General features: G+C 39.0%; 1 protein-coding gene across 13 annotated transcripts in view; it reads right to left on the reverse strand.

Annotated features, from left to right (window-relative positions):
• Positions 1-1,382: 1,382 nt before the first annotated feature.
• The window catches only part of CHST15 (carbohydrate sulfotransferase 15), a 93,555-nt gene continuing 82,673 nt past the window's right edge, over positions 1,383-12,264 (reverse strand). For 10 of the 13 annotated variants that reach the window (XM_039547950.1, XM_039547944.1, XM_039547946.1 and 7 more), the window contains 3 exons: positions 8,678-8,800; positions 7,337-7,484; positions 1,383-6,123 (listed from right to left, as the gene is read on the reverse strand). In XM_039547950.1, the coding sequence (XP_039403884.1) occupies positions 5,933-6,123; positions 7,337-7,484; positions 8,678-8,800 (462 nt within the window). In that variant the 3' untranslated portion in view covers positions 1,383-5,932. Of the gene's footprint in view, positions 6,124-6,857; positions 7,055-7,336; positions 7,485-8,677; positions 8,801-12,264 lie in introns of those variants that run through there. The other 3 variants (XR_005601358.1, XM_039547951.1, XM_039547952.1) reach the window with 3 other exon arrangements.

Genomic DNA, 12,264 nt, shown 5'->3' on the forward strand with positions numbered 1-12,264 from the left:
GACTGCTCTGCCCCATTCATTCTCCTTTGCCTGAGAGTAAGTGCATCTCCAAGTATCGGTTACTATTACTAAGCAGCAGCCTTCACAGTCCTGTGCTGAATTAAGACTTTTGGGTCCCTGGCACAGGTTTGGCAATTGCCGGAAGTTGGCTCTACCTTTAATGAGATCTGTGCTAATGAACCCTTCTGTACAGAAGTCGACATTTTATCACCGTCTATTATCTGAGCTACATTCTAAAAAATCTTTTAGAATGAGGCAACATGGTCTAGACTCAGAGCCTCAGTTTCCCCACTTCTAAAATGGGGATAGCAATACTTTTCCTCTGAGAAGCATTGTGAAGAATAATTCATCAGTGGACATAAGCCTGAAAGCCACACACACACGGAACTCCCACTGAGTGGACAGGGGAGATCGGTGAGTGCCAGTTTCTGCCAATGTCAAAGCTCCCACTGACTTAACTGGCACTGGAACAAAGTCATGGTATTCTTACGGGATCAGTGCTCCATAGATGGTTCGGCTTGTGCTCACAGTGGATTGTACCAATGGAATCTGGAGGACAAGGGCCTCTGGTGGGGGAAAGCCCACTGGGAAGGCATTTGTTGCAGCATAATGTGCCTGCAGTGACTTCTCTGAAGGGAACCGCCCATGGACAAAAACGGACTTAGCTCATCTCCCAGACAGTATCTCCTGGCAGGGCTAAGAAGGAGCCTGAACCAAAATGTAAAGCTATCCTTCCCGCGGTGGGACCCCCTGGGGAAGAGCAGCTGTGCAAATGCTGCATGTCATTCACCAGTGCCCGGGTCTCCATTACTGGAAGAATGTGAAATCTGAATCTTTCTGCACCAGCAGGGCTGAATTAAATCCTTGAAATGTTAAGCATCGTCTTTGTATCAAAGACTGAAAATGTATCCATTTGGAGTGGACGTTAGCAAATTTGCATAAGACCTCATGATAGTAATTAAAAAAGGTTTAGCACTTCCTTTTCCATCCCCTGCAGACACTGGGTTGAGAAATAAATTCTTGTTTTATACAGTAGGACAAATATTTGTGTAACTGAAATATTCTTATTTTACTCCTTAGAGAAAATATAAGTTGGTTCATTGGACAAAATATTATTTCCCCACATTGACCATAAGGTGGCACTGCAACATAAGCATTTTTTTCTAAACTAGGAACCATAATATTTCAAAAAACATGACGAAACACAGTCACTCCACAGTACAGCATGTTAATATTAAACATGCCTGTATTAGATTTACATGTTGTATCTACACGAATCACTTTCTGCCACACAGTCTTGCCTGTTATAGAAGACTCTTGGCTTAGTTGGAAACTATATTAATTCTTGGCAGGAAGATATTTTCAAAGCTGTAACAACTTCATTGTTTATGTCCAGTTTATTAAGCTGAAGCATACAAGCCTATATACTGGAATCAATAGACAACAATGTATCATTTTCTATGTAAATAAGAAAGTATGTTTATCTTAGTAAGAGGCTTTTGTTATTGTTGTGTTTTTACTTCATTTTTTCCACCCATCGAAATTCTTGGATTTAATGCCAAGGATCTTACAGAAAACACATTTTGCATTCTTCCGCCATGTTGCTGAACTACAGTGGAGACAATATTTGGAAATGGCCCTTCCCTTAGTGACTCTGGGACCAGAGTATCTACAGCTTTCCTGATTACTATTATTCAAAAGGAATAAGTGAAAACAGTGGGTGAGACACATGTATTTCATGTTCTTCAGGTTGTAAAGAGCCACTGACACACTTTGGCGAGCCTTAAAACACACTATACTTAAAATATATACACATTTTAAACAAAAGTATCATTATGGGGTTGCTGGATGGCTCTGTACTAGAGCAAATAGCATTGCTACTTATGCCTTCACCATCTAGTTTACCTCTTAGAACCCAACCCATGTCCAGTGTCCAACAGTTACCATCATTGAATTATTGTCCAGCAGAGGAACAAAGGGTCTTGGGAACTGAACTATCCATCTTCTGACCCATGGAGGGCTTCTTGCCAAGTCAGGCTTCAAGTCTCTGGATAGGCAGTGCTGGGAAGCTTGCATGATGCCGCCCATACTGTACCTGTTCTCTGGCTAAAAAGAGAGGGTTTGGATCTCGAGAACTGTCAGTGTGGTATCTTTGAAGAGCACTAATTTACCAAATGCTAGTCTACTGTGAGAGACACTAGTTTGATATTTTCTTTCCAATCATGGGAATAAACAGTGGTAACTGCACATAAATGGAAAAGTATCAGAGGGGTAGCGAAGTTAGTGTGATCTGTGATCTGTGATCTGTAAAAAGCAACAAAGAGTCCTGTGGCACCTTATAGACTAACAGATGGGTATTCACCCATGAAAGCTCATGCTCCAATACATCTATTAGTCTATAAGGTGTCACAGGATTCTTTGTTGCTTTTTATAAATGGAAAAGTCCCACTTTACCAACTTGCTCCTGCTGTTTTACCCAGTGACGTCATAATCCTGTATTATGATGCCACAATTTGTCAAATTGTGATGTCACTTTTAGGTGGCACCTGAAGAGCTGGGGCAATAAAATCAGCCTCGTTAGAAAGAAAGTCACTTCCATTTTCCTAATGACTACAATAACCTGAGAAATCAGTAATAATAATTGGCATTTGATAAAGTACAGAGTTTGTTGGAGTGCAGCAATACATCTTAAATGCAGTCTGAGGACACAAAATCATGAACAAGTGTATGATAACCTTAAAACATCCTAGCTCTTCTCAGATATTTTTCATTGTTTTTACATTCAAAAAAGGCAGAGATCGAGCCCGTGTACATTTAGCAGCACTTCTTTTGAGCACAAGGGAAATCTGATCTTTCCAAATCTTCATCAATCATTTTTCGGAATATACTAGTTTTTTTTTCCTTTCCATTTTTGAATCAATAACTTTTGTATCAATTATCAGCTGGCATCCTTCAAATACGTTGCTGTACATGATCTGGTTGCGACCCAATAGGTCTCTGGCTGTGGTCCCATTATTGTCCAACCTTGAGTAGGAATCCTCCAACACAAAGTCAGGGTGCAGTGGGAAATAATGCTGGTGAACAGGTAGGATGTGTTCTTCTGTACTATGAGTTAGAACTGAGTAATGCCCCAGCATGGTGTTGGGGGCAAAGAAGACTTAATACAAAGGTTTTGATCACTAAAAGTTAGTCTGTGATTTGGGCTATGCCCCACAGACTGGGGCTGGGGCAGGAAGCCTGGAACGCAGTGTTCCTCAAGGAGGGACGACGGCCAGCTGGAATGCAGAAGGAGGTAGGAAGTGACTCAGGGAAGCTGACTTGAGGCTGACACAAGATACCACAGGATGAGTGAAGGTGGAAGCTGGTGGAGCGGGAGGGCCCGGGTTCCTCTTCCCTCGCCAAGAACAGTGCCTATTCGGTGGAGCTGCTGGCTGGAAACTGAACCCACTAGGCAGAGTTGCCGCCAACAACTGTAGCCATTAGGCAAAGCTGCTGTTTGTGGACTGCATCACTAGGTGAGGTTGTCACCAGAGATGAAACATGGGGTGTAACAGCCACTTGGGGCCCTAATTGCCTCCCACCCACAATCCCCTTTGCAACCACTGAATTCAATGGGACTAGTCATGTGAGCTAGCACTGCTCAACATGGATGAATGCTGTACAATCTAGCTCAATGCAATTTGGTCACATAGTCATTCCTGATACAAAGTGCTAACAAAAAGATCTTTAGCATTTAGCATTGGTAAATCTGTACCACCAGTTCAGGATCTGTGCTACTGACAACTGAATGGAAACCAGTGAAAATGAACTAGTACAATGAACTCACACAGAAAAATGCTTTTGGTAGTTTTCAGACACCTTTCCTGACTACTAATTCTGGTATACAATAGGGATGACCACAGGGTAAATAACATTTGTTGAAAATGTAGACCTTATTTCTGTTCACAGAGTGATCGAATCAATTCTGATTTCAGCAAATATGTCAAATATTCATAAGTATTCACTGAATAGTTCTCATGAACAATTATGAATATATGTTTGTAAACTATTTTTCCCTGACCTACAGACGAACTCTGTGTAAGCTTGTCTCTTTCACCAATAGAAGTTGATCCAATAGAAGATATTACCTCTCCCAACTTGTCTCTGTAAACTATTAACATTTGTGGTGTGAGAATGGGTCACCTGAATCCCATGGTATTGTTTCTGCTCCCAGAATGGATGACTGAATCTTTTTTAACAGGAGATTTGCAAATAGTGAATACCCAATGACGAACTTCTGACATGAATTTTCACATGAATAATCATTTGTGAAATGTTCAGATTTGCGAACAATCTGCACACTATATGTCAGTCAAGGGAATACTGGTAAATAATAAATAATATGACCCCACTGACAGCAATGCAGTGAAGTCAGTACAATTATTTGCAAATATGTTTCCACATCTGTTTTTTATTATTATTCAGCCAGCTCTACTATGGACACAGGCACAAGAACAAAATGACAGTATCCAAAAGTAAGAGCACAATATACTAGTTAGAGCTGGTTCTTTGGACTTTGGTGCATCAGCTTTAGTTGATCCAGTTTGGATTCATTTCAGTGAAGGTATCACCTAGCCCTTGAGAAGAAACTCAAACTGAAATAAGTGTCTTTATTTGGCTACAATCCAATTTTTTATCCAAAAAATAAGTCAACTTTACGGTTAGAATATGCTGGGCCAAATTCTGCCTTCAATGAGGTTGTGTGGGTTTAACGGAAAGGTGAATGTAGCTTGCTGTACTGTAAATGAAAAGCATGAAATATTGCACAGCTGAACTTACTTTGGACTAGAGGCATACAAATTGTCCAACCAGGGAAACAAAGAATGTGCGCAACTTCATCAGTTTATCTGTACCTCTCCTACTAGAATGTAAGGCATTATACTGTCATGCATGATACTGTATGGTACCAGTATACGAATTTAGTTATTAGGTTTTAAATGGTTTCAGAAATTCAACATGTTTCTTTATAATGGAAAATTACACAATAATTCATGTAGGGCCTGATCCAAATCCCACTGAAATAAAAGACTTCCACTGATATCACTGGACTTAACATCAGACGCATTATTGGTTTCTTGGGAAAATATGTAGATGAGTGGACTCTACATATGTGCATTTAAATAAGTAAAATTAAAAAAAAATCAAATAGAAACTTGTATATTTCTGTTATTCTATATTATGCCCAAAAATATATAGTTTTTTCTTTAACTTAATACTTTCAAATTACTCATTCTTGCACTGAATATGCAATTCTTCTCTTACTACAAACTGTAGCATACTGGAGGGGTTAATTAGGTTTGGGAATTACTTAAATGCAGTAATACATTGAAAAGTCACTTGGTTATGTTTTTATATATCAGATTAGTTAATTAACTAAAGTAATAGCATTAATCTGGGTGAACAGATTCTACACTATGTGTTGATGCGCTATAGTAATAAAAAAAGAATTTTGGATTAAATTCAAATAGAGATTTTAATGGCTAATGGATATTTTTTATTACTTTGGAATGAATGAGGGGAGAACATACCTTGAAAGTGACGACATGAAGAGACCAATGCTAATTATGTATTGTACTGTTTTAGAGAAGATTAAAACTTCAAAACCACAGCCAGACAGTGTAAAAGAACTCCTTCGTTCCAATGCTATTTCCATACTGCTCTGTTGCTGGGGGGAAAGAAATGGCAAGAGATTGATAAGCAGGATGTTTTACATTCTCACAATGAAAATGTGATCTAGCTTCAGTGAAATATCATATGCTAAGGGGAAGAGAACTCATCTCATTAGATTTGCTTCTCCTTGGAATGGATAAAAGGTAAATATGTGCACTCAAAAATAGACTTTAAAAAATAAAAACTCCTTAAAGCAGTGTATTTGTGGAAGTGAATTTACATATTATGTCTTTTTCCATAAAAAAGCATCATCAAAAAGAACTTGCGCCAGTTTTGTATTAAAAGGCCTATAGAAGTCTCTTAGAATTGCCTTTGTCATTGGTAACATGGGTCCCAGATTTCGGTCTTCAGGACGTCTAGTGTTTGATGCAGGACTCTTTGTAATTAGAGCTTCTTGTTTCTCACTTATAGGCCCTGCAGTCAAAGAAAATGGTTTTAATGTATTTCTTCCCAAAATGTTAATGTTAAAGAATGCAAATGACCAAGTAAATAGGTTTGTCAAGAAAAAATTAATGCAATTTTGCTAGCAGTGGTTATGTTCCAGAATACTGGTTATGGGTTTAGTTTAGTAAAATAAATTTCAGTTAGATTACATGGAAATACTTAGTTTTCCTTTCATATCAATTAATCATCCGTGCAATAAGCAACACAAATCATTTCTAGATGTAGAGACATGTTTTCAGAAAACAAATATGACAGTAAAAATAACCATTAATGTGCATTCTTCGGTAACAATTATCTCATTTCATTTCCTAATTTTTGTTATGTTATGAAGGAGCCACCTGATACCTTTTAGGGTGAAGTTCACCCAGTCAAACAGTGCAGCACTTATATCTGACTTCAGTCCTCCTTAAGAACTTCAGTGGGATACAAGTGGTGTTACGATGACTCTCAGTATAGGAGAAAACTTTACCCCTCCTGAATTGTACTTGTGCACTGCAGGCCTGATTGTGCTAGCAGGTACCAGGCTCCTTATCTGTTCAATCTGCTAAATCTAATTACTTAGGCCAATGTTTGGATTCAACCAGGTTAGTGTGCAGCCACATCTCCATCCTCCTCCTCCTCCTACTGTCTAACCAATATCAGGCATTGTTCTGTCTGCCAATGTTGTTCTGACGATTAGCAACAGATGTCTCAGTCAATGACAGTCAAAACATATTCCCCAAGACACTAGAAATGCTGCCTTTTATAATACTCAGATTCTGGATTTGCTGATTTGGCAACAAAACACATCATACCATTGAAGTATTTAACCTGGCTGTTTAGATCGCTTGGGCCAGCTCTTGCTCCTGCTGCAGTCCATCACAAAAACTCCCACTCACATCAACAGAAGTAGGATCAGGCCCTACATGCTCAAACACATGCATGAAGCACCATGTTTCTGATTTTATAACATAGTTATTAATTCTTTGTACACTCTCTTGCACTGTCCTTACTCAGGCAAAACTCCCATTGAAAACAATGCGTGCTTTGGAGCCATGGTAATTTTGTTTGAGTTAGGCCAGCACAATTTGCCCCTCTATTCACACAGATTCACATCTTGGATGTTGTCTCTCCATAAGTATTAATAATCCAGAATGTAAGCATGACTTTTGCACTTCACTCAAACCAGCTAGATGATGCCTACCTAAATCCAGAAACTGGAACACCATATGCATGGTGTATTTAACATTGGATGCATGATCCTCTAAGCGGAGAACTAGTATCTGACCCTTGTCGAAAACAGTCAGCCAGTCCAAGAGATACACAACATATAGGCCAACCTGTAGCCTCACCTACAAAAAACAAACCAACAAAAAAGTGGAGTTAATTCATTTATTCTACCTTGTATCAAAATTAATGAATATTTATCCCACTGTTCTCCATGGGAAGGAAAAATCTATTTTGGATTTGATCTAGAAGAAGATTTTTAAAATATGATGCCTAGAAAAAGTTTAAACCTTGATCATGTAACTCTTATGCTGGAGTAGCACTATTGACTTCAGCGGGGCTACTTACATAGTTAAATCCTTCAGCGTTGGACCCCTATATTTGTAAATTATATCTCAATTTAGTAAAGGCCCGAGACCATGTGCTTAGGGCCCTGTCCAGATAAGTGCTGAGCACTCTGACCCGCAACCATTGAACTGAATAGGTATTCATGGAGATATTTAAAGCTAAACATACGTGTAAGTACATTCACCTTAATCAGGGCCAAAAGGCGCAAAGCTGAGCACAATGGTAGCTGAAGGCACTCAGCACCTTTCAGAAATTTCTTACACACCTTATGATGTATTGGGGTTGCAATTTATTCTTCTATCTTATCAAACATGCATTCTGTAAGGACACTTCATACTCACAGTATTTCCAAAGAGAAAATACTTCAATAAAAGCTCTTATGATCAAAATATCTGCACCATCCTTCAGCTGTTGGACTATTGCGTAGAATGGGATTAATTGCTATGGCACACACCTCACTTTTTCAAGCCAATTAGAATGTGAGGAGATAATCTGTTAGCTTTTGCTTTATGAAGAATGATCATCAGATAGTTTGGCCTGGCAGATTCAACCTCACAAATGTCCTTTAATGAAGATGGCGGAGGACTTGTGTACTATTAAACTATACTCCTATTAGTCAATATTAGTAATTCCTAGAAAACCAAACAGATGCTCAGATGCTAAAGTTAGGAGCATGGCATAAATACCTAGACAGATTTAGACAGTACACCATCTAACTGTTCAACAGAAGACTTACACTGTAGTATACTGTAGAGGAAAATATGATCGTTCTCTTTTATGTGAAGGGACAAATTTTCAGTCTGGCATTAACCTGATCTCCACTTTTGTTCAATTTTGCACAACAACAGGCAACAAACATTTAAGGGTGCAGTTTAGGCTTCTTAAAACTCCAAGTTCCTGTTTGTGCCTGTGTTTCTTTCTTTTTTACCCGTTCAGACATAGAAACAGAAAGGAAGACGTGAAAACCTGCCTTTGATAAGAGAAGCTTGGTACATCTTGGAGTCACATTCAGTATAGAATTGATAAAAGCAGACGACAATGTCTTGTGCTCTTTTAGTTGACTTGAGTAATTACAGTTATGGCCTAAATACTTCTGAAAGAAATCATGTTTGAATCATAATGGACAGATTAATTTTAATAATCTATAAAACAATCTTCACATCAATAAACAACATGAAGTCATTTGAAAAGAAAAACACTCTGCTTTCTGAATTGCCAGTAAAGCACAGAAGGAACATTAATCCTATCCTCCAACTATTGTCAGATCTTTGTTATTAAATTAAAATTCCAAATCAAGAACACAAATGGAATATTTTGGTTTCTACTTTTATGAGATGACGACAAGTAGAGAAACTAATCTATGCAATCTGACTCAATCTATTCAAACTTAAAGAGCCAATTTTCCAAAGCAACCTCTGCATATGCATTTTCAAAACTGCACATCTAAATTTTTGGGCACTTAAGTTTTAATGCCTGAGTTTTTGCAAGCCAAACAACTTTTGGTTTGCACTAGGGTAGCTGTTTGCATGTGCAAAACAGTCTTTGGGTGCACAGATTTAAAAACTATGATTCAAAAGTTTTCTCAACAAATTCAGTCCTTACTCTTGGCTCAGATGTTATGTGGAATATTTCCTTTCTGAGGAAACAGTTCTCACAGTTTATTAACTCCTTGTATTATTATTATTATTATTATTATTTATTTTTACCATAGTAGTGCCCAGAGACACAATCATGATCATTATGATCCATTATGACAGGTACTGAACAAACAGAAAATAAAAGACAGTTCCTTTCCCAAAAATCTTACAGTCTAATAATTATTGTGACCTGACACTGGTCTTAGGCTGCTTGTCAGTTACAGGGTAACCTGTAGCAAAATTCCTTATGTACATATTGAATATAACACAAAAATTTAGGGCAAGTATCTCCCCCGCATTACATGCCAGAGCTATAAGCTCTAAATACTTTCTTTTAATTATTAGCCTCACATATGGTAGTATTACAAGATCAGAGCCACATTATGCCATGCACTGTACAATCATACAGCAAATCATCTATGTGTATTCCTCATCTTTATTCCTCTTTCTCCCACCAGGACGGTACTGGGGCAAGTAAGAAACCAGTCTCAGTTGTATAATGTAGGTTGGGATACAGTATTTTATAGCATTACTGAGCTTCTATCCAACCAGTGAATTCTGGGATAGAATTAACACTCACTTCATCCAGCAAGAACTTCAAATGTAAAGTGCCTTTGTTGCCCAGGATAGTCACCTTCACTTCTCTTGGGATGTCTGAAAAACGGCACGATATACAGGCCTGTGTTTTGCCACTGTTGTTCCAAAATAAAATCCCCTTTTCAGGAAAGTTATTTGCTTCCCCCCTATAAATTATGCAATGCAACTGAGCATTTCCCAAAGAATCCTCCTTGACTGCAGTCTCTCCAATTTTAGTTTGACACCCCTGGCTCTCCTTCCCTTTCTTTGGTTAATACACTTTCTATTGATGGTAAGTGAAGATAAATGGATGAATGCCCCTGCTCTGTACAGAGAGTTACCTATCAGCTGTGGCAATCGCTATGCTACTTGTTTTTCTTGTCTCTTAGGAGTACTTTTTTCTGCTGTAGTCACACAGCTACTGATCTGACATCCAAGGTCATAGAAAAAATCTCTTTCAATATATAAGAAATTACACATATATAGACTTTGTCAGCTATGCTTGAGAGGAAGCTGAAAAGTCCATTCAGGAGCCTGGCTAGAGTTCCATGCTTTATTAAGGATACCCACTGGTAGCTTTCTGGAAATATAAATGATCTCAAAAGAAAGAACAATGAGTTACTTTTCAGAAGTACCTTCTTCAAGGTGCTGTCTAAGAAGAGGAATAAACTGTGGGACAAATGATGCCGGCCTAGGCACCTGGAGGAATACAAGGGGTCTGAGCAAGTGTATTCATGCCACAATTCAACTGCGTTTGTGCAAGGGAGACAGTTGGCAAGCACTGCATTACAGTGGTGCAATTCCCAGAGTGGGCTTGACTGGAGATGCTCAGAGCATGATAATCGGTCTCTGAGGAGGGAGGAGACTGTTGTAGCCAATTATTTTAGTTTTTTGTTCATTTAGTGTGTGATGTTATGATTAACCAATAAGTTAGGTCATATATAATCATTGTATGCTAAACAGAGTTAAGTTGTAGGATTATAGAAGTATAAGATGGATCAGTAGTTAGAAGTGATAATTATGTATTAGGTATCTAACTAAGTAGGGCTGAAACACAAGGCCTACAGGCTGAGACCTGTAAGATGTCATCTTAGCCATACTAGGCCATAGGCTTAAGAAATGCTTGACATAAGTAAGTGACCAAAGATACTGTGAAAAATTAACAGCAAAAGTAATTTTTTGCTTACAAGATACCCAATAGTCACATTTTTCTAACACATGCCTTAGCTGCAGGGTACACTATGTGCATAAATGCTAATGAGGTTTAGTCAGAATCATATTATAAAAAGAGGGTGTCCAGATTAGGAAAACCGAGCTCCCTATGGGAAAGCTCCAGCAGGAACCATCCCTGTACTAATGATCAACTGGCAAGGCAGCCATCAGACCTTAAGAATATCATTAAGGATGTGAGTATAACTATATTTGTAACTTATGCAGCCATCTTCATAGAATGTATATATGCATGGGTGTAGCAGGGTGCTGGTGCAAAAGTATCTAATTAGCCCCTGCCCAGTCAGCTCCAATCAAGGGAAGCAGATTGGGGCTGATGAAAAAGGCCTGATGCCAGCCTGAGAATTGGCAACAGCTGCTGGCCTGACAAGCCAAGGGCTATAAAGGCTGGGAGGGAGCCAGAAGGTGGGGGGCAGCCAGAGAGAAGTCAGTCAGGGAAGGAACTGGAAGCCTCCTAGCTGAAGGCTGACTCTGCCTGTAAAAGCGGTTGAATAATCCTGTAAAGCTTGTAAATAGATAGACACTGGTGGTGGGATAACTGTAGGTAAATAAAGACACGGGTGTTGCACAACCCTGAAGCCTCTCTGAGCCTTATTGGGGCAGCAAGCGGGCCCCAGGAAGAGGGGCGGGTTGTGAACCCTGTTACAATGGGTAACTGTAACTTTAATAAAACTTGTAAAACAGACTAGCCCTTGTACTTGTAAATGTGGGAGTGGTCCAGATCCTTGGTCGTTATGTGTTCCTAGAGACTCTAAATCTGAAACAAGTAGTAGAGGTGACTTTCACTCTGTTGAGCTTGAAACTGTCGCCACAAGAGCCGAACCCCTGGTGGCGTAATACCACATTACAAAATTCACTTTACATAAAATAAAAGGCGACACTGTCTCTTTTCAACTTCCATTTCTGAATGATCAGTATAGCAACGCTCAGGAACATGGGGCTTGATTCCCATTCTCAGTACGGGAAAGACTCCCACTGACTTCAAATGGCTTTGACTTGCGCCTATGATCCATGATTTCCTCTGAGGTTACTTTAGTAACTGGAGGAAATGATGAGATGAAATTTACTGCAATCTAGAGAGAGAGGAGGAAAGTGTCCTTCCACCCAAATCAAG

This window comes from Mauremys reevesii, linkage group 7 (genome assembly GCF_016161935.1).
Source record: "Mauremys reevesii isolate NIE-2019 linkage group 7, ASM1616193v1, whole genome shotgun sequence".
Classification (NCBI taxonomy): Eukaryota; Metazoa; Chordata; order Testudines; family Geoemydidae; genus Mauremys; species Mauremys reevesii.